This window comes from Dromiciops gliroides, chromosome 3 (assembly GCF_019393635.1).
Source record: "Dromiciops gliroides isolate mDroGli1 chromosome 3, mDroGli1.pri, whole genome shotgun sequence".
NCBI classification, from domain to species: Eukaryota; Metazoa; Chordata; class Mammalia; order Microbiotheria; family Microbiotheriidae; genus Dromiciops; species Dromiciops gliroides.
In genome coordinates, this window is record NC_057863.1 from 174,424,770 (window position 1) to 174,447,563 (window position 22,794).

The window sequence follows — 22,794 nt, forward strand, 5'->3', positions numbered from 1 at the left end:
TGGAATTTTTATTTTGTTTTGTTTTTTTGTGGGGCAGTGAGGGTTAAGTGACTTGCCCAGGGTCACACAGCTAGTAAGTGTCAAATATCTGAGGCTGAATTTGAGCTCAGGTCCTTCTGAATCCAGGGCCAGTGCTTTATCTACTGTGTCACCTAGCTGCCCCTTAAGTGGATTTTTTTTTTGGCTGGGCAATGAGGGTTAAGTGACTCGCCCAGGGTCACACAGCTAGTAAGCGTCAAGTGTCTGAGAGCAGATTTGAACTCAGGTCCTCCTGAATCCAAGGTGGGTGCTTTATCCACTGTGCCACCTAGCTGCCCCAGAAACAGCATTATTTTATTTATTTATTTTTTTGGTGAGGCAAATGGGGTTAAGTGACTTGCCCAGGGTCACACAGTTAGTGCCTTTTTTGGGGGGGGGTGTATTTTTGGTGAGGCAATTGGGGTCAAGTGACTTGCCCAGGGTCACACAGCTAGTAAGCCTTAGGTGTCTGAAGCCAGATTTGAACCTAGGTCCTCCTGACTCCAGGGCCAGTGCTCTATCCACTGCTCCATCTAGCTGCCCCCACACAGTTAGTGTCAATTGTCTGAGGCCAAATTTGAACTCAGGTACTCCTGACTCCAGGGCTGGTGCTCTATCCCTTGTGCCACCTAGCTGCCCCCTCCCCCCCTTAATTGGAATTTTAAAGAAGGGGGAGGAAGGAGAGCACTACAGGCATGGTCCAAAGTCAGAGTATCTAGAGACAAGAGATGGAGTGTTTTGTTTGTGGAACAGCCAGTGTCACTAAATAGAAGAATATGTGTTGATGACTGGAAAGATTAGGAGGGTTTTGAATATCAGAGCATTTTATTGCTCCTGAAGGCCATAGGGAGCCACTGGAGTTTATGGGGAGGAGAATTGAGATGAATGAATCAGTGCTTTAGCAAAATGGCTTTAGTGGCTGAATGGAGGATGGATTAGAGTGGGGAGAGATTCAGGTAGTCAGACCCACTAGTAGGCTATAGCATGAATCCAGACATGAGGTGATGAAGGCCTACGCTAAAGTGGTGGCGGTGTCAGAGGAGAAAGGGGGACGTAATCAAGAGATTGCAAAGGTGAAATCAGCAGGCCTTGGCAACAGCTTGGATATGTAGGTGAGAGATAGGAAAGAATTCAGGATGACTTCTAGGTTGTGAGCCTGAGGGACTGGGAGGATGGAATTATCCTCTATAGTAATAGGGAAGGTAAGAGGGAGAGAGTGGGCTTCTAGGGAGAGATAGTGCATCCTGTTTTGGACCTAATTGAGTTTAAGATGTCTACTGGATGTCCAGTTCAAAATGTCTTAAAGGTAGCTAGAGATGTGAGACTGGAGGTCAGCAAAGAGATTGGGGCAGGATAGATAGATCTGAGAATCAACAAGTTGGAGATAGTGATTTATTTGTGGGAGCTGACATCACCAAATGAAGAGGTATAGAGGAAGAGAGCCCAGGGCAGAACCCTGAGTTAGGCTTACAGAGCTTGATCCGGGAGGAGGACCCAGCAAAAGAGACCGAGAGGGAGTGGTCAGCTAAACTGGAGGAGAACCAGGAGACATGGGTGTCTCAAAAAGCTAGAGAAAAGAGTACAAAGGAGGAGAGAACCAACAGTGTCAAAGACTGCATAGAGAGAATGAGCATGAAGTCCCCTACTGGGGTCATGTGTGTATAGGGGCAATATGAAATTGATTTCTTTTGGGCATAGTAGGAGTATAGGTGGGTCACATGACACCTACTATTTAGGATCTATTTGTGTAGAATTTCAAAATGCTTTCCCGAGTAGACGTACCCATTCACAGGTCTATCAACAGTGTGTCTTCCCAGGTGCTGCAGGACTCCTGGAGTTTTCTTGCGATGTCCTTCAGTTGCTTCTCCCTGGGCAATGCATCTCATGGCTGGGCTGAGCTCATGACTGTGGTGCTTTTGGTTCAGATGACATCTCTGGCTACAACACTTCTAGGCCTTCTCACAAATAACTAAAACTCCTCATATGGTTGGACTAGTGGAAAGCTCCTGTAGTTCAGCTACCTTGGATTCCAGGCTTTGAGGCCTGCCATTTCTGTCATTTCCTAAGCATCTATATTCTTACTCCAAGTGGCCAAATCTCTTTCTCCAAACTCTTCACAGAAAGTTTAAGAAGCCATGTCCTCAAGGGGGCGGCTAGGTGGCACAGTGGATAAAGCACCAGCCCTGGATTCACGAGTACCTGAGTTCAAATCTGGCCTCAGACACTTGACACTTACTAGCTGTGTGACCCTGGGCAAGTCACTTAACCCCCATTGCCCTGTTAAAAAAAAAAATTTAGAAAGAAGTCATGTCCTCAAATTCCTCTTTCAGATGGTATGTCTAGAGGCTTCTTATGCTATCTAGGCAAGGAGTGATACATCCTCTTCCTGATTGGGAGCAGCCAGCAAGAGGCAGAGTCAAAGCCTTCATCTTCTCAATTCACTTTCCAGGGTCAGTTTCCCTTTTAAAAATTCCTAGTCTTTCCAGTTTGCTTACTTAAAAGCACCTGAAACAAGGATGTCTGCTCAAAGATGTCTGCTCAAGGATGTCTGTTTTCTCTGCCAATCATCAGGAGTTTTCTGGCAGTCATATATGCATCCATTTGTTCAAAGGTTGAGGTCCTTAAGGAATGAATATAATTGGGGCCCTCAAAGTCTGACAGTTTCAATTTTATTTGTTTCTTTAAAGTGTTATTATTGGTATGTTTTGTTTTTTACATTACTTACATTTTCAGAATATTTGTACTTTGTGAGAGGTCTTGTAACAAAATAAAATAGTTAAATAAAACTAAGAATACAGTAACTTCATCTGAAAGTACATAAAATATTTCACATCTGTAGCATCCCCTCACCTTCAAACCTGGCTGTGTTAATTTGGATTTTTCATCATGTCCATAGGAGCCTCTTCATCCTGAAAGATCAATTGAGCCTTGAATTCACATCTCATCAATATCCCACCTATTTGAATAGAGGGTGGAGGGAGGAGCTCCTCACCAAACCTATATTTAGGGAGGGTTCCCCAGACAAACCATCTCTTCATTTCTTACCTGAACCACAACTTTGAACTTCTTTATTATCCCCTCCTTGTCTTCCCCTCTCCCCCTTTTTAGCTTCTTTTGTGTTGGTGATTTGTCTTTCCCCATTAGATTGTAAGCTCCTTGAGGTCAGGGACTATCTTTTTTTATTTTTGTATCTTCAGAGCTTAGCAGAGTACCTGGTGCTTAATAAGTGCTTTTTGACTGAGCCTGCCATTTGAAAAAAAAAATTATTTTACAGAAATCTACTTTCTCTTCCCCTTATCCCCCACCCCTTTGGGGGAAAAGGAAAGAAAAACAAATTCCTTATAACAAATATAAATAATTAAGCAAAAAAAAAAATTTCTTCAGTGCCTGTATACAAAGGTATAGACGTCTCATTATAAACCCTAACTCTGTCATGTCTCTGTAATGGATAGCCTTTTTCAGTATCTCTGAAATCATGAAAGGTCTTTGTATCCATAATAGTTCTTACATCATTCAATTAAAAATTTTTTTTATAGTGTTGCATAAATTGTTCTCCTGGTTCTAATAATTTCATTGTTTTCATTAGTCCTTTAAATTGTTCTTTTTTATGATATCGATGTTATAGTATAAATTGTTCTTCAGTTTTACTTACTTCATTCTGCATAATTTCTTATGTCTTTCTTTGAAATCATTTTTCCTTATTTCTTACAGCACAATAGTACTCCATTACATTCATATGCCACAATTTATTCACCCTTTCCTCAATTGTTGGACATCATCTTAGTCTCCAGTTTTTTGCTACTTCTTTTTTTTATTTTTTATTTTTTGGTGGGGCAATGAGGACTTGCCCAGGGTCACACAGCTACTAAGTGTTAGGTGTCTGAGGCTGGATTTGAACTCAGGTCCTCCTGAATCCAGGGCCGGTGTTTTATCCACTGTGCCATCTAGCTGCCCCCTTTTTGCTACTTCTAAAAGAGCTGCTATAAATATATTTTTACACAAAGGAAATTTATTTACTAGCAGAGTGTGTTGGGTAAATGCTTTATAATAGACTATCAAAAGAAATGTATGCCCAGCATTCTTTTAAGTTTTATCTACATTATTAATATTTTCTCCCCCACAGAAGTTTAGACAAAAACAACAAAAAATCAAATCCTGATTTGTAGTATTTCTTAGCTATAAATGCTACACTGAAAATTTTAAAACTGTGTCTTGTTAGCTGGTTATAGTGGCTCTTTCATGCTCCCAGATCTTCTCTTTTTCTTTGATTTTTTTTTTGGGTATAGACCTAGTAGTATTATAGCAGAGTCAAATGGGATGTAGTATCTTTTTGTGTAGAATTCTGAATTGCTTTCCAGAATGGTTATACCTGTTATTCACAGGTCCGTCAATGTGCTTGTCTTACCACAGCCCCTCCAACTTCTACCAATTTCCTTTATTTTTCCTTTAACTAATATTGCCACTCTGATGGGTGTGTGCAGTACAATCTCAGAATTGCTTAAGTTTGCATTTCTCTATTTGTAGTGAGGCACCTACATAACTCAGTGGACTCAGGAAGACCTGAGTTCAAATCCAACCTCAGACACTTAGTAGCTCTGTGACCTTGGTCAAGGAACTTAACCCTGCTTGCCTCAGTTCCTTATTTTAAAAATGATTTAGAGAAGGAAATGGCAAACTATTCTAGTATCTCTGCTAAGAAAACCCCAAATGGGGTCAGAATGAGTTGGACATGACTGAACAACAACAATTAGTGGTGATTTGGAGTATTTTTTAAAATTTGCCTAGAGATGGCCTGTTGTTTTTTTTTCCTTTTGAGGATTATCTATTTATGTTCTCGAACCATTTATCAGTTGAAGAATGGCTCTTTTTCTTATGAATTTGAATCAGTTCCTTTCATATCTTGGATATGAGACTTTTATGTTCAATTTTTATCAATGGAATTAGGGGACTTGCTTGATTAGGAGTTCTCTATTACCTTCCTGCACTAGTGGTTTATACCATAAATATATTAATTCATGATCCTTATGTAAGAATCCTGTTGGACAAGGTGGGTAATATTATCTCAGTTTTTCCGATAAGGAAACAGGCTTAGAGAAGTTAGGTGATTTGTCCAACGCATGTTGCTTAGTTGAGGAGTTGGGACTTGAAACCAGATGTCTGCATTGTAAGCCCAGGTTGTTGTTGTTTTTTTCTTTCTATTACTATGCTATGGTCTGTTATCTATCATAACAGTGACCAAGATACAATAGCATAAATAAGTTTATTCATTGATTGGCTTTTTTTTTTTTGTGAGGCATTTGGGGTTAAGTGACTTGCCCAGGGTCACACAGCTATTAAGTGTCAAGTGTCTGACGTCAGATTTGAACTCATGTCCTCCTGACTCCAGGGCTGGTGCTCTCTCCACTGCACCACCTAGCTGTCCCATTGATTGGCTTTTTAATGTATGCTCACTATGTTTCTGGGGACCATGCTGAGTGTTGTGTCTGATAAAAGATTAATATGACATTGGTCTTTATCCTCAGGGAGCTTACACTGTAGTAAGAGAGATAATACCGTGTACAAAATCAACTACAATACAAGGCATGTGTGTTAAGAATCTTAAGAGTTGTCTTGAAAAATTCAGAGAAGAGAATCTCTTTCGGCTGGAGGATCTGAGGTCTGCGTTAACACTAGCAAGTACCTTAAGTTTTGCAAAGTACTTTACAAATATCACCTCATTTAGCTCCACAACAACCCTGACAAGTAAATATTATTATCATCATCCCTTTTTTACCAGGGGGAAAACAAAGCATAGAGAGTTTAAGGGACTTGTCCAGGATCACACAGTTATTAAGTTGGTAAGGTTGGATTTGAACTCAGGTCTTCCTGACTCCATATACAATATTTGGTGCTCTATTCAATGTGTTACAGAGCTGATGGTAAAGACCTCATGGGACATTTGTTCTGTGCCTCTAGGGATTTTTGCAAAGAGAAAGCCATGGAAATTGTTGATTTGATTGTTCAGTCTATACATGTGCAATTAAATGCATACCAAGTAATGTAGGCTATAGTTAACTTTCTATGGGTGACACCCCCAATCTTGCTGGCAATTATACTTAGTTTAGTTTAGGGATGCAGAAGGTCTGTTTATTTTTACTTTTTAATATAGCCTGTATTACTAGCAGAAAGATCTTTGAAACCCCAGCAAAAAGGATCAAAAGAAAACTTTGTCTCTGCTTAAAGAGTTAACCCTTTCTCAGTGAGTAATGCATTGTACAGATGAGGCAGTAGAAAGGAGTTTAGGAGATCAAAATCATCAGAATGGACAACTTCCTAGGCGCTAGGCAGCTAGGTGGCCCAGAGGGGGGAGCACTCGACTTGGAGTCCAGAAGATCTGAATTTGAATCTTGCCTCAGATAATTACTAGTTGTGCAACTCTGGGAAAGTTGCTTAACCTCTGTCAGCCTCAGTTTCCTCATTTGTAAAGTGGAGATAATAATAACACCTGCTTCCTAGGGTTGTTGTGAGAATAAAATGAAATATTATTGCAATACTTTGCAAACCTTAAAGTGCTATATAAATGCTATTACTATTATTATTAGTCAGGTCTTTCCAGTGCTTTGTCATTTTGTTGTAATGAATTTCTGGTACACCTGTTACATTCATTTACAAATGTTAAGTACAAAAATTATACATCAGTCAAGAAAGATTTATTTAGGGATGACTGTGCCAGACAGTATGCTAAGTGCTGGGAATACAAAGAAAAGCAAAAATATGGTGCCTGTCCTAACATCTAAGGGGGCAGATTAGGGTAGCTAGGTGGCCCAGTGGATAGAGCACTGGCCCTGGAGCCAGGAGGACCTGAGTTCAAATCTCACCTGGGCAAGTCACTTAACTCCAATTGCCTTAAACATCTGGGACTGTCTTCAGTTGTCTTGCTATTTATATCTTTTTTTTTTTAAATAAAAGTATTTTATTATTTTCCAGTTACATGTAGAGATAGTTTTCAACATTTGTTTATATAAGATTTCCAATTTCCAATTTTTCTCCCTCCCTCCCCTCCTTCTTCCCCTCCCCTAGACAGCAGGTAATCTGATATAAGTTATATATATATATATATATGTATGTATATATATGTATATATATATAATAACATTAAACATATTTCTGCATTAGTCATGTTATAAGAGAAGAATCAGAGCAAAAAGGAAAAACCTCAAAAAAGAAAAACAACAGCACCAAAAACAAAAGAAATAGTATGGTCCAATCAGCATCCATATTCCACAGTTACTTTTTTTGTTTCTTTCTGGATTTGGAGAGCCTTTTCCATCATGAGTCCTTTGGAACTTTCTTGTACAGTTGTATTGGTGAGAAGAATCTAGTCTATCGCGGTTGATCAACACATAATGTTGATGATACTGTGTATAATGTTCTTCGGGTTCTGCTCATCTCACTCATCATCAGTTCATGCAAGTCCTTCCAGGCTTCTCTGAACTCTTCCTGCTCATCATTTCTTACAGCACAATAGAATTCCATTACATTCATATACCACAACTTGTTCAGCCATTCCCCAATTGATGGGCAATCCCTTAATTGCCAATTCCTTGCCATCACAAAAAGAGCAGCTATAAATATTTTTGTACATGTGGGTCCTTTCCCGTTTTGTATGCTCTCTTTGGGAAAAAGGCCCCAAAGTGGTATTGCTGGGTCAAAGGGTATGCGCAGCTTTATGGCCCTTTGGGCATAATTCCAAATTGCTCTCCATAATGGTTGGATCTTGCTATTTATATCTATAGATATCTATATCAATTGATATATCTTGCTACTAGACTTTCTGGAGGAGAGAGTGAGGTTGGTGATTTTGCACAGCCCTCCCTCACTTAAATACACTTCACTGCAAGTCATGACATCACCCTGATGTCACAGTCTTCTTCCAGAACAGAGGACCATCAACAACAAGGGGACAGATTAAAAATTGTACACAAAATATATATGCTTTGTAAATGGAAGGAAATCAAAGCGGGTAGATTATTTTTGAACTATTCATCCTTCTCCTTGATCACACTACTGTAGACAGTTGAATGTGAACTATATAGGATGGATTGGTGGGGTGGTGGTGGTAGAGATTTTTGGTGTCGCTTCCAGAAATGAGTCCTAAACCATCTTCCAAATCAATCAATTTATTAAGCATATCATAAGCATTTATCAAGCCCTTACTATGTGCCAGGCAGTATAAAACTTCTGGATCTACAAAACCATATATAATATATATGTATACTAATATGTACGTATAATATATATAATACAAGGTAATTTTGGGTGAGAAGGCACTAGTGTCTAAAGAAATGTTGAAAAGCTTAATGTGGATGTTGACATTAGTTAAACTTTGAAGGAAACTAGGGATTCTAAGCAGTAGAAAACTGATTTTTCATCCTTTTAAATCCCATAACAGGCTAATTGTACATTATTCTCATTCTCTGCTCAAGTCTGTACTTCTGTAATACACTCTCTTTACCTCTTCTACTGCTTAGCAAATTGACTGATTTGGAAGATGGTTTAGGACTCACCCCTGGAAGCAGCACCAAAAATCTCCACCACCACCACCCCATTAATACATCCTATATACTTCACATTCAACTGTCTACAGTAGTGTCAGTACAGTACAGTCAGAGAGATGGCCAGACCTGCACATTTAGAATGTTGAATGCTTTTGACTGTATAATAGCCTTCTTAATAATCTTATCTTCTTCATATTATAAATTTAAACAATAGCTATAATGCTATCCTAGCCATAGACTAGAGACCAACTTCATTTTTGCAATGCTACTCTTAAGTTTCATTGAAAAAAAAAATCTGTTCATTTTTGGATTGAGAAATGTCAGCACCTTCCTTGGAGAAAAAAAAATGTATTCTTTTTGTTAAAGCAGTTTTACTGTAGGAAAATAGTTTTTTTTTTTTTTTAAATTCCCTTTCCTCTCCTCCCTGTCATCCTCCCACACCCTGTTTTAATTTATAATTTTAAAAGGCTTGGGCACTTTGAAATGAGACCATAGTATTCCTAAGAGCTGGTTGGTGGAATGTTGTGATTTCCCCCTAGAGGAAAGGACAAAAATGCCTCTAAACTTAACATAGATTTTTAGACTTCTCAATGTTGCGTTAGCATTTTGACAGAAATTTAACATGTAATATGAGATCTCAGTCAGTGAGTATTCAGTTATAGTAATCAGAATAGAAGTTTCCCTTTTATTCAGTTAAAATCATTATTGTGATCCTCAGGTGGTAGTCTTATTAATGTAACCAGTATCTCATTTGGAAATGTCACTTTGTTAGAGGATTCTGTCTAATTCTGCACAGGTTCTGGTTTTTGTTAAAGCCGGTTGCTGTTGGAGGAAGTACATATCAAATTACACCTTCTTCATCGGTCCTCATTCTTCCAGACTTTTAAGGAAACTTGCTGAAAATAATCTTATAGAAGTTTAAGTTTTTAAGTACACTTAGTTGCAAAACACCACTTTTCTTCTTATATCCCCACCACCCCCTCCAGAAGAAGGGCTCCTAACACTAAAAATGCCTTGGTTAATTTACCAGGCAAATCTATTTTCTGATTTGTAGTTATTTACCTGTAAAAGGAAGGGGTTGGACTACCAAATGATCTCCTAGGCCCCTTCCAGTTCTGACATTTCAGGATTTGGGTTAATCATTCATGAAGCACATGGCACTAATAGGGTAAAAGATAACATTGCATTTCACTCACTACATGCATAATGCATTCTGTTAATTATTTTTTAAACTACCATATTAAAATAAGAGGCTAGACTAGACTTTGCCAGTGGTGGGGTGGGTGGGAAGGGGCAGGGGCAGGACCAGGGATGTTGTGTATGCGAAGGCAAAGGGTAGGATGGAGTCCGAGTGGAAGAACTACTTTTGGGAAAAACAGCAATAGTTTAGGAATCGTTTCCCTCCTTTACCCCCCCCCCAAATAGCTAGCCTTTATATAGCACTTTAAAGTTCTCAAAGTGCTTTATATATGGGGCCCCTATGTGGTGTGAAGGATACTTGCTGAACTTGGAGTTAGGAAGACCCTCAGTGCAATTCCTGTTATAGACACCTCCTAAGTGTGTGACCTGGGGCAAGTCACTTAACTACCACCACCTAGGGTCAAATGAGATAATTGTCAAGAGCTCATGGCCCTATATGTGTTCGCCTCATTACAATATGTTATGTCATTTGATCCTCATGTTATGTCAGTCGATGCGTCATTGGATCCTCACAGCCCTGTGATGTAGGGCGCTGGACCTGGAGTCAGAGAACACTTGAGAGCAATCATAACCTCAGACCCTCTCCAGCTGTGTGACCGTAGGCAAGAGGGAAACTTCACTCGTGTTTGCCTCAGTCTCCAGTCAAACGAGGACCATAATAGCACCTGCCTATCAGGGTCGTTGTGAGCAGAACATGAAAGAAAATCCGTAATATGCTCTGCAAACCTTAAAGCGCTATAGAAATGTTATCATTGTGGTTATCGCGGTCTGGCTAGGGAGAGCTTGTGGTTTATGGTACCCTCTCCCCCCCCCCCCCAGGTGAGAATGTAAGCTTCTGGAGAGTTAGGGATGACTTTATGCCTTCTTTTTGCATCCTCCACGCCTAGGTGTAATAAGCGCTTAGCAAATGCTTGTCACGCGTGGTTCTAAAGAAGAGATGTGACAAGGCGCTCTCACCCCACTCGTTTTAGGGGTGGGAGGGCCACAAGTTTTCGGACCTTTTAGATAAACAGCGTATTCTAGTGTCTGTGTAGTTTTAAGGCATTCAAGCTTATCATTAAAGGTTAAAACTGCATGAAGACTTTTGGGACGCCCTGTATTGATCTGTTTTGATCCCCCCTTTTTCTTTAAAAAAATACGTTTTGTTAAAAGGTAGGGATAACAGTAGAAATCTTGGTAATGTAAAAAATAAACTGTCAATGAAAATTAAAACACCACAAATTTTATACATTATAATAAAAAATTAAAGCTATCAATTAAAAAAAAGTTGACTGCTACGGTGTTTGACAGATTTTCTCCCCCTCTTCTCCCCGGCAACAGCTTGGGGCCGGAGGCAGCCTCCCAGGGCCCCCTGGCAGGAGGTACTAGGGTCTTCGGGCCGGCCTTGCTCGCTCCAGCTGCTAGCCAGAGGTGGCGGGAGACTAGGTGGGGGAAGAGGGGGGCTCGTGGGATCTCCTCTGTCCTCTCCTTGCCCTCATACGTCATTTCCGGCAGCCTGGTCTACTTCCTGGTGAGGGGAAAAGGGGAGAAAAAAAAAAAAGGAGAGAGGAGAGAGATTGGTGCTGCCAGAAAGGGAGGAAGAAGGGTGAGAAGAGCCGAGGCGCCCCTGCCCCGCGGCGCGCGCCCCCGGGAGGGGGGGTGGGGGCGGGGAGGGAAGGGGGAGGGGCGGCCCCGCCCGGGGGCGCACGCGCCCCGGCCCTCGCAGTCCCCCCCGGCCCTGCCCCCCTCCCTGCAGCGCTGTCGCCGGGGCTCGGGCTGCGGAGAAGCCGGGGCTGCTGTTCGCTTCTCAGTGGCCGCTTGCTCTGTGTCGTTGCAGGTTTATCCGGAGCCCCGGAGCGAGAGCGAGTGTCTGAGCAACATCCGCGAGTTCCTGAGAGGCTGCGGGTCCTCCCTTCGCCTAGAAGTGAGTCGGGGGGCCGGGGGCCGGGGGCCGGGAGGGAGGGAGGGCCTCGCTGGGCTGGGCAGCCTCGGGATTCTGGGGCGTCGGGCCCGGGGGAGCGATGCTGCTGCGCCCGAAGTTTGCAGCCACAGGGGAGCCGCTTCTCCTTCTGCCCGGGGTGGGGGGCGGGAAGAAGATGCCCGCCGAGGAGATGGTCGGCAGATGCTCGGGGGGCTCGGGCTCCTCAGATGTGGTCCTCTCCATCCTTGGCCTTGTCGTTCCTTCCGCTGCCGTCCTCGGGAGATTCTCCCACGGTGTGTGGGGGCGGGGGGCGGGGAGGGTGTGTGTGTGTGTGTGTGTGTGTGTGTGTGTGTGTGTGCAGGTTTTGGAAGAGATCTCTACCTTTCCTGGAGGGAGAATGAATGGAGGCTACAGGGTGGGGAAGCCTATCTCTGCGTTTTGCTTGCTGTGTGTGCACACCTTCTGATGGTGGGCAGGTTTTGAGAGAGATCTCTACCTTTTCTGGAGGGAGAATGAATGGAGGATAGAGGGTGGGGAGACAGCCTGTTCCTCTTGCTTGCTTGCTGTATGTGTTTGTGTGTATACCTTCTGATGGTTGGCAGGTTTGGAGAGAGAGCTAAAATGAATGGAGGTTAGGGTGTGTGGAGACATATCTGTATATCTCTTGCTGTGTGTGTGTGTGTGTGTGTGTGTGTGTGTGTGTACCTTCTGATAGATCTCTACCTTTTCTGGAGGGAGAATGAATGGAGGCTAGGGGGTGAGGTGAACTCTCTGACTCTTGCTTGGTGTGTGTCTTTGTGTTAGAGGGGAGGCAGGTACAGGGTGCCCTTTTGATGTGGAAACTATTTCTTTTGGAGGGGAAAAGAAATTTTGCAGTTAAAATCCATACTTGTATCATGCTTGTTACAGGAAAAAATAGTTTGTGGCTTTGCTGTCATGCATTTTGCAAATACTAAAGTTAGACTTGGCAAGAGCATTCACAGTTTCTTGGTGGCTAGTTAAAAAACCATGACATTTTATTTTAGTTTTATTTTATATGTATATATTTAATATATAAATATGTATATTTTATCTTCTATTTTATTTATTTATTAAAAAATAGAACCCACACCTTGGGTTAGTCCAAATTCCTAGCAGGTAAATTCTTGAAATGGTATTAAAGTGGACAAGAACTCCTCTTCTATTGCAACAACAGAAACACTGTTTCCCTATACAGTCTCTACCCCACCCCCATGTCAGTGATTCATTATTCTTAAGCCTGTCCTTTGAAACAGTTAGCTTCCCTAAAACTTCATGTTGAGATTCTACAAATAGCCCTAACTTTGTTAAATAAAGGAATACTTTGTGCCAAAGTTTTGGGGTTTCTTTTCCATGGTGCCTTGTGTTGACCTTAGCCAATAAGTAGGACTTTTAACTCTTGGAGTCAGACTTAAAAGAATCAGAATTTCTAGGCAGAGATTTTTCAGCCCCTTTCTCTCTTCCTCCACTGCTTAATATCTTACTGGACCATTGATCAGGAGCCAGCCGGGTCTTACCCCCCCAGCTTTTTCACGAACAAATCCTGTTGGTGACATTCCTGTTGAGACAGACCCTTGTTTTAGGTTTCTTGAAAAACAACAGCAAAACAACAAAGATTCATTATATGTAGTCTTTGGAACATTCATGTGGACAGTTTATCTGTTGATTATGAAAATACATAGAAATTGAAGGATTGGTAGAAGTTAGAATGTTACTCGTTAAAGCACAATAATTTATGTTAATATTTCATGCCTGATGAAGAAATTCTCACAGATTGGTAGGTGAAAGTTGGTGAATGAACCAGAGTACAATCTCGAAGTCAAAATGATTGTTATAGACATTTTTCCTTCAGGATATTAAATCTATCAACCTCCTAAATTATGATACTTAATTCTTGGGGCTCATAGTTTCAGAACTCCTCTAAAACCCTCCATTTTACAGAAAATTAAGACCTAAAGAATTTGAATGTCTTGCTGGAGGTAACACTATAAGTGGCAAAGTCGGGTTCCCTGATTCCAAATCCAGTACTAATTTTTATTGAACTGCCTTCCCCCCACTCTTCCACCCCCTCCCCCAAACAGTGAGGCTTTTATCCTGCACCTTTGTGGTAGCAGTAACAGATTTTGTTTTTATTATATACATTAAAGCACTGAAGTTATGCTTATAACTTTATTGCTACTATAATTTTGAAGTTCAGTTGGTCTGACAAGTGTTTTATAAGTCAAGTGATTGTATAGCATCAGCAATGTAAGAGTGTTAAGGGTATGTATACAGATTTTAAAGAGAATATCATTGGATACTAAGAGGATGAATTTCATAGTTGATAGAGACCCAGCCTTGGCATCAGGAAGACCTGAATTCACGTTATAGCTTTGATTCATGTTGTCCTTGTGACTCTTGGCAAATCACCTAATCTCTTAGTACCTCAAACAACTAAGATTAAAGTACAGAACAGTTACTCATCTGCATTGATAGAGGGGGTTTTCTAATCAGTAGTTTCTCACACTAGTGTAATCACAGACCTAGACTATTCTTTTTTTCCCCTAGAATTCATTGAGTGCCAAAAGATTTCATCCTTTTCAGAGGTAAATTATGAAAATTCATATAAAATTTTATATACATCGTATATATGTTTTAGAGGAACATTTAGAATTGCACTGGTTAAATGTAGCTGTTTCTTGATTAGAAATTCAATTCTAATTTAGTATATGGAGTTCCCTTAAAAGTACAAAGTAGGGCAGATTGCTAGTCATATTAAAATACAGGTATCCATGTTAGAATAGTACTTTCAAACTTAAATGTAGGTTAAACAGAAAGCAACTTGGTCATATAGCATGATGTCCCAAGTGGTAATTAAGGCAATACGTAAGTGTTAAAAAAATTGTCATAGAGTTGAAGAAAATACCCTGGTATTTAACTTGATATATTGATTCATTTTTTACTTCCTCCTTTTCTTTAGGTTTGCCCTTTCACAATGATTCTATCACCTAAAACAGTTTCATGATGGCTATTGTGGTTTTCAAGGATGTTTTGAAGGAAACAATTCCTTATGTTGTTGTTAGATGTTTGTGTTTTCCAGATTCTGGGCATGTGTAAGCAAACGTCTTCAAACTGTAGAAACCAGGGACTTAATACTGGATGGGACTGCTTAAATTGTTCTTTAACTTTTTTTTGAAGTTAAAGAGTAACAAAACATCATGTTGATTGATATCTTAGACTGTATTCTGTTGGTGATAGGTAAGTTGTTGAATTTGAAGTCTCTATTTCATCTTCTGATCAATTAAGCATCTTTTAGGATCTCTTGAAGAAAAAGGGTAAGTTGAGTTACTTTCTTAAAGAATAGAGTATTTGAAACTACTGTCCATTATCTACAAATGGATTATTTTGATTGGGAATGTTTCTGGAACAAGTTTGGGATCTGATAGAAATTGTTTGCCACAAACAGTAGAGTTTGAACTTGTGCTGTACACAGTTTATAAAGCATTGTCAAGAGATCACAAAAACTTGCTCATACATGTCTTAGTGACTGACAACCTTGGTGTAGGCTTATTCATAACCTCTATTGACTTTGTTTTAAAACATTACTGAGAATCTTCTGTTTTTACTATCACCTTCATTTCCCAATATGTCTTTCCCTCTTCCTCTATCCAGAGCACCAATCCCTTATGATAAGAAATATAAAGGAGGGAAAAAAAGTAGTCGAGCAAAACTAATCAACACATCAACTGATTCTGACATTCTCCACACCCATAGCTCCCAACATTTGCAAAGAAGGGAGAATCATTATAATTGTTCATTACAATTGCAAAGCATTTCGTTTTGATTTCCTTTCTTTTTTAAAAAAAATATACTTTCCATTTATGTTGTAGTTGTCATGATTTCTTTTGTGAAGGCAAGTTAGGCCACCTTTTGCTTCAGTTCTTGCCTAGTCCTTGTTCACGTAATGGGTGCTGCCTCAGACAAACTGAGACTCGGAAAAAACCTAAGCTTAAAAAGGCCAAGGTCTCCTACTGCATATGGGGCCATCGGTAGTCATCCTAACCTATGTTTTGCCACTGGACTTCAGTGACTCTGGAGGAAAGAGTGAAGCTGATGATTTTGCACACTTAAATCCACTTTCAAGTCAAGACATCACCCTGCTGATGTCATTGGACCTCTTTGAAAAAGGACAAACAATGACAACAAGAAGTTACCATGTATCTTGTTTTCCTGGTGCTGCTTACTTCACTGTATGTAATTTTTATGTCTTCCCGTGTTTCTCCAAATTCTTCATATTCATTGTTTATCGCATAATAATATCTCCTCACATGTATCACATTTAGTTTAGACTTTCCTCAGTTGATAGATATCTGTTTGGTTTTCAATCCTTAGCTACTACAAAAAGTGCTGCTGAAAATACTTTTGTCTATATTAGACCTTTTCCCCCTCTCTTCAACTTTAGGTCTATTTCTAGCAGTAGAATCTCTGGATCAAATGATATAGACATTTAAGCATTTTCTTGGGCATCTAGGTTGTTCAGTGGATAGAATTCTAGGCCTGGAATCAGGAAGACTAACTCGTTCAGATCTGGCTTCAGACACTACTAGCTATGTGACCCTGGGCAAGTCACTTAACCTCTGCCTCAGTTCTTCATCTGTAAAATGGGGATTATAATGGAACCTACATCCCAAGGTACTTGTGAGGGTCTGATGAGATGCTGTTTGTAAAGCACTTAGCACCATGTCTGACACATAGTAAGGCTGTATAAATATTAGCTATTATTATTATTACTATCTCCAAATTTCCAGAATGGTTGGGCTAGCTCATAGTTCCATGAACACTCTAATAGTGTGCCTGTCTTTCACGATACCTCCAACATTAACTATTACTACCATCTTTAGTCATCTTTGTCAATTTGCTGGATGTGAGGTAAAACTTCAGACTTTTTTTGATTTGTATTTTTTTAAATAGTAATTTAGGACAGTCTTTCATATAATCGTTAATAGTTTGCAAGTTCGGGTTTTTTTTTTTTTTGCTTTTGGCTGTTAGTCGGGTATCTTAGCATTCCTGCTGGTTATTTCATCAAAAAACAAGTGACTCAAGATAGAATCTTAACCTTTTTTGGAAATTAGTCTGAATACTTTAGAACTGTAAATTATTTGGTATCTCTGTAGCTAGGTGAAGTTTTGATAATTTTTGAATACATTTCACACATATACATGTATACTCACATATTCATAGCTGATATTTATATTTATATGTATCATTTTAAGGTTTAAATTTTACAAGCATTATCTCATTTGATCCATGCTTTTATTTTGATCCATGCTTTTATTATCTTCATTATGTAAATGAGGAAAATAAGCCTGAGAGAGGTTAAACTTCTAATTGTCTGAGAAGGAATGTGCCTCTATCTACCATTCTAGTCTGTCACTTTGTATTCTCCTATTTGACTCTTCTGCTTCATTCTGGCCAGCCTTTTCATGATTTGCACACTCTCACCACCATGATTTTGCTGATCTTTTTATATCTTGCTTAAGATACTTTCTTGTCTTTTTCTTGACTTCATATCCATCCTTTCTTTAAAGACTGGATTAATTCTTATCACTGTTCAGAAGACTTTATGCATTTTCATTGAGTCTTTTCTGGTTCTCCTCAGAATTTATGTCTTGTGGGCACACAGTAGATTGAACAAATGCCTGTAGCCTATAACAGAAGTTTCTTCATGGTTTTTTGTTGTTTTTTTTCAGCATCCTAACTTGATAGTTTGTGGATGATATGAAAGAAAATCCTTTAGAATGTGAAATAGAACACAGGAAACCATAGAATATAAGCATGTTGAGGGCAGGAACTTATTTTTCTCTTTGTATCCCTATATCCTAGGACTTCGCATATAATAGGCATGTAAAATTTATGGAATTGAAAATCTTCTATGTTGACTTTCCACATTAATATTAGTTATCTCAGGCACAGTTATATAATTGGGAGCTAACTTGGGCCACAGCATCAATGGAGAACTGGTTTTAATAACTGGCTACAAATTTGGAGACCACTGGAAAAGGGGGGAAGAGAATAGAAATATACAAGTCCTTACCGACATTCATGATTGACTTTCACTTTTTTCGTTATGATTGAGAGTTGGAAAGAAAGTTTAGGAATCACCTCCAGTTGCAGTTTATATTGTTATTGAGTTGTTTCAGTTATGTCCTACTCTTCATGACCCCATTTGGGGTTTTCTTGGCAAAGATACTGGAGTGGTTTGCCATTTCATTCTCCAACTCATTTTACAGATGAGGAAACTGAGGCAAACAGGGTTAAGTGACTTGCCCAAGCCACACAGTTAGTAAGTATCTGAGGTCAAATTTGAACTCAGGTCTTCTTGACTCCAGGTCTGGTGCTTTATCAACTCACTGTGCCACCTAGCTGCTCTCAGTTAGGGATATGCTTTTATTACCTTGTTTCCCAAAAGACTTATGTTCTAGTGAAGAATTGTTGTATGTGTCAAACTCCTTTTCATTTCTCAATTATCTTTTTTTTTTTTTTTTTGGTGAGGCAGTTGGGGTTAAGTGACTTGCCCAGGGTCACACAGCTAGTAAGTGTCAAGTGTCTGAGGCCTGATTTGAACTCAGGTCCTCCTGAATCCAGGGCTGGTGCTCTATCCACTGTGCCACCTAGCTGCCCCTCTCCTTATCTTTTAAACTAGGTTTTAGGTATTTTACATTAGTCTAAATGAAAATAATAGCAACTTCAAATTTATCTAAAGTAATCTATAAATATTGAGAGTTAACTTTTATAACTAGAATCAGTTATGCTGAAACATAACCAAAACTTGTTGATGCAGGTTTAAGAAGTGATTACAAGAAAATCAGGAGTAAATCTCTTAGTGTAGAAAGCCCCACCCAAGGGTTATCTTTTGTCTTGGAACCATGAAGTCTTAGAGTTAAAACAATTTAAATAAATTTTACAGTGAGAACTTAAATGGAGTTGTAAGTATATATTTAGGAGGCCTGCCAGTGCTTTTTTAAACTAGTTTTCTCATACTACTACTGATCAATAGAAAGCCTTGACTAGATGTGGTTGTTTTAAATGCATGATTACTTATTGGCTGATTTGGAGGACTCTTCCTTTCAGTTTATTCATTCCTTTGTCAGAACTTGTCTTTAAGGTAAAGAAGGTGAAGATTTATGAACCATAGCAATTAAATTATTAAAAGGGTCATTTGGGAGAAGCGAATAATTTTCAAAATAACCCGGGAATTATTTTGTAGGCATTTAAAGCAACAAGACAATTATTTTTGTTTAGCTACTATAATTGTACTTGGGCAAGAGGAAAGGGAGAGAGAAAAGGGCAAGATCAATGAATTGCTTATTTTTGCCTTGGTTTTTTGCATGTTTTTCAATAGTGTCTGACTCTTCGTGACCCCATTTTGGGGTTTTCTTGGCAAAGATACTAGAGTGCTTTGCTATTTCCTTTTCCAGCGCATTTTATGGGTGAGGAACTGAGACAAATAGGGTTGTCATTTCCCGGGGTCACACAGCTAGTAAGTGAGACTAGATTTGAACTCAGGTCTTCCTGACTCTAGGTCCAGCACTCTGTCTACTGTGCCATCTAGCTGCCCCAGTTTTAGTTGTACCTGCAAGGTGTTTGGGGATTGAATAGACCATCTTCATCCTTGAGCCCAGGGGAGCCTTGTTAGGTAACCCCTTTGGAAAAAGAGGAGACTTGAACTGCATTTTAAACTGGAAATCATAGGATCATAGATTTAAAGCTGGAGGAGACCTTATTAGATCATCTGGTCCAAACTTCTCATTGTACAAAGGAGCAGACCGAGAACCAAGAGGTGAAGTGAATTGGCTAAGGCCACACTGGGAACAAATAACAGAGTTGGAATTTGACCCAGAACCTCTGACTTTAAATCTAATGTGCACACTCTGACACCATGTGATTTCTTAAATCAGTCTTTGGTGTGTCTTATGGTCGAGGGTGGGTGGTTTTTTTTTTATATAGCCTGATCAATATGATTGTTTTCTAGGATGAAGTTAGAAATGGTTTGAAACTAGACATGTGCTTTTTCTTTTTAAACCTGTGGTTCATTTGGGACTAGTGTAGCATCGTTGTCTTCCAAGAACCTCACTTGTTGATAAAAGTTTATGCTGGGTTAACTCCTTAAAGTTAGTGAATTAAAACTGTCCTGTTAGCTTGACTCCTAGTTGATATGACTGTTAGTGAATTGTTTCTTTACCAGAATTGTCAAATGTCCTATATAATTTGATTGCTGTCACAGGGACTTTAGCCTATTAGTGGGAATACTTTCTAGACATGTGCATATTACAGCCTTTTTATGCTTTTCATTGGTCAGCTTGACCAAAGAACTCATTACCTAATAGCTGTTTGCTAGTGTTAAACTTTTCTACAATTGGAGGGGCTGGTCTTCAGTCATAGTTGATTCATAGGGTTGTTTTTGAAGTCTTTCCATGCTGTCCTTTCTCTTGAGAAGTTCATCTCCTGAAGAGGAGATAAGGGATAAGAATTAGAATTATGAGTAAAAAGCCAGCCTCAACAACCAGAAGAATATCAGACACTTCGGAAACTTGGGAAATCTTAACACTGGAAAGGCTTAGATGGTGGTTTTCTTTTTTTTTTCCCCTTTTTTCCCCCCTTTTTAAAAACATTTTTGTTGTAGCAGAGACATGCTGTCCACTCACTCCCCATAGTTCTTTTGAGCACAAGGAAAGATATACTGGGTCATGATTATTATTGGGAAGTGACTCTTGCATATGGGTACATACATCTCTGAGGCTGTATGTACCCTGGTGGAGTGAATATGGTTTGTACTTTAATCTCATATAGTGCTTCATTAGTGCCTTTCAAGATAGTTTCTCACAGTTGGCCAAAAAAGGTTGACATTTGAACACAAAGAAGGGAAGTGAATCTTTATGTATGATGCAAGAACATTTGAAATCCATGCTTATGGGTGTATGTATACAACTGAGAAATCTTTATGTTCTTAACAGTGAAGTATTTGCTATAGCTGCTTCCTTTAGTCATCTTCCTTGTGCCGGGACCCACAGGAAGAGAATTCCATAGCCCTAGATAACTCCTTAGGGAGAAGCAGGAAAAGTCACCTGGATATTATAGTAAGTGATATGCTTGTGGGAGGGAATACAAGAAATACCTGGAGCTCTTGCAGTGGCTCAAATTTAATCATACTTTTATGGTATGAACATTTATTTTTATGTCAACAGAAAAATTCATAAGAAGTGGCATGTATTCACTATATCCAATACTTTGTTAAGCAATTCAGGTTGGAAGGAGAGACTACTCAGTTCTCTCTCGAGTAATACTAAGTAGCTCTATGTTAATAATTTGTAATGGTTGTATAAATGGAGCAAATCTTGCACTTGATTACTTGGTTTTCTGTGTCCTGACTGTCGTTTTGAAATGGAAGGCTAATAGACCTTAAATTAGATACTGAATCAGATTAGATATAATAATTGTTCCTATTTTATACTTCACTGCATTATTTCTTCACAACAACCTTGTAAGGTGAGTGTGACATTCATATTATATATTTACAAATGAGAAAACTGAGGGTCAGTGAGGTGGAATGGTTTGTTTGTACCATTATATGACTACTGTCAGGGCTGTAATTGAACCCACATTTTATGACTTCATGTCTAGTGGTCTTTCCAGACCAGAGATGAGGGAACAAGGGATACTATAGAAATAAAATGGACTAGACTGAATAACTGATTTACCATGAGAGGTGAAGGATAGGGAGAGTCAAAGATAACACTAAGGTTGGATTTTCTATAACATGTTCCTGCACAGATGACCATTTTCCATCCCTTTTCCTTTTCAGTTGGCAGAGATGATGTTTCTTTCTGCTTGTATTTGTAGTCCCAGTTGCTTAGGCATTTAGCATTGCCCCTGGCACCTGGTAAGTGCTTAAGAAATGCTGGTTGACTGAGTAGGTGAATGATAGTGCACTGACAGAAATAGTGAGTTCTGAAAAATATAAATTGAGTTTAAGTGCTGGTAAGGTATAGGAGCTCATCCTTTACAGACAAGCTTAAAGTTAGCTAAGGAACAAACAATGTAATGAAATGTCGCTTCGTGTATTAAATGTTACGAACATAAAATTTGCAACTTTGGAAGAATCTCAGAGGTGGAAAGGACTTCAAAAGTCTTCATGCCTGTCTATCCTTGTAACAATCTAACAATCTCCCCCCCCCCCCCCATACATGGTCACTCAGTCTCTGTAGAGAACTTGAGGTTTCCCATTCCATATTTGGTTGACTGTTAGGAAGGTTTTTCTTACACTCAGCTAAAATCTGCCTCCTTGTAGATTCTACCTGTTAGTCTTTTTTTAAAAAAAAATTATTTAATTTTTTTTTCTTTTTTCTACCTGTTACTCTTAATTCTGCTCCCTAGGACCAAACAACCAAGTCTAGTCCTTTTTACACATGAAGCCTTTCAGATACTTGATATCCTCTTGGATGCTGCTTTCTAAAGTAGCCTACATGTCTTCAGTTCCTACAGTTGATCTTCATAAAACCTGATATGCAGTCCTTTTATCATCCTTGTTTTTCTCGTCTGGATAGGCTCTAGTTCCTTTGTTCCTTTGTTCCTTCCTTTTGTTCTCTATATATTTGAGAAAGGAGGTCTTTAGCAGAGATATTTGTTTTGGAAATTCTTTCCCAGTTTTCTGCTTTCCTTATAATTTTGGTTGTATTGATTTTGTTTGTACAAAAGCTTTTTGTACAAACTATAGCGATTCAAGTGATGTTTTTATTTAACTAACCTCTCCTCTTTCTTTCTTTTACTTGTGAATGAAGAGTTGTGGTGATATCTAGGGAAAGCCTAGTAATATTGATTTGGAAATTTTTTTTCTAGAGTTTTACCTTTTCTGTTTTTCCTGTTGTCTGTTTTTATCTTGCCTATCTCTTCCCCTAACAACTTTCACTGCAGTAAAAAACCCTTTTGGGATGGGGATGGGTTGGGCAGGTGGGTATGTGTGGGTGTTTCCTGCAGCTCTGATCCTGTAGCTATAATTCCCCCCACCTTCATCCCATTACAGCAAATCTCACTTCCAAGTCCCTGTGTAGTTGGTTTGGATGTGGGAAGGGAAGATGATGGTGA

At 39.4% G+C, this 22,794-nt stretch overlaps 1 protein-coding gene across 6 annotated transcripts in view; it reads left to right on the forward strand.

The window, feature by feature from the left end:
- The window catches only part of ARHGEF7 (Rho guanine nucleotide exchange factor 7), a 318,711-nt gene that overhangs the window by 36,837 nt on the left and 259,080 nt on the right, over positions 1-22,794 (forward strand). For 5 of the 6 annotated variants that reach the window (XM_043991289.1, XM_043991291.1, XM_043991290.1 and 2 more), the window contains exon 2: positions 11,572-11,658. In XM_043991289.1, coding sequence (XP_043847224.1) covers positions 11,572-11,658 — 87 coding nt within the window. Of the gene's footprint in view, positions 1-11,220; positions 11,341-11,571; positions 11,659-22,794 lie in introns of those variants that run through there. The other variant, XM_043991294.1, reaches the window with a different exon arrangement.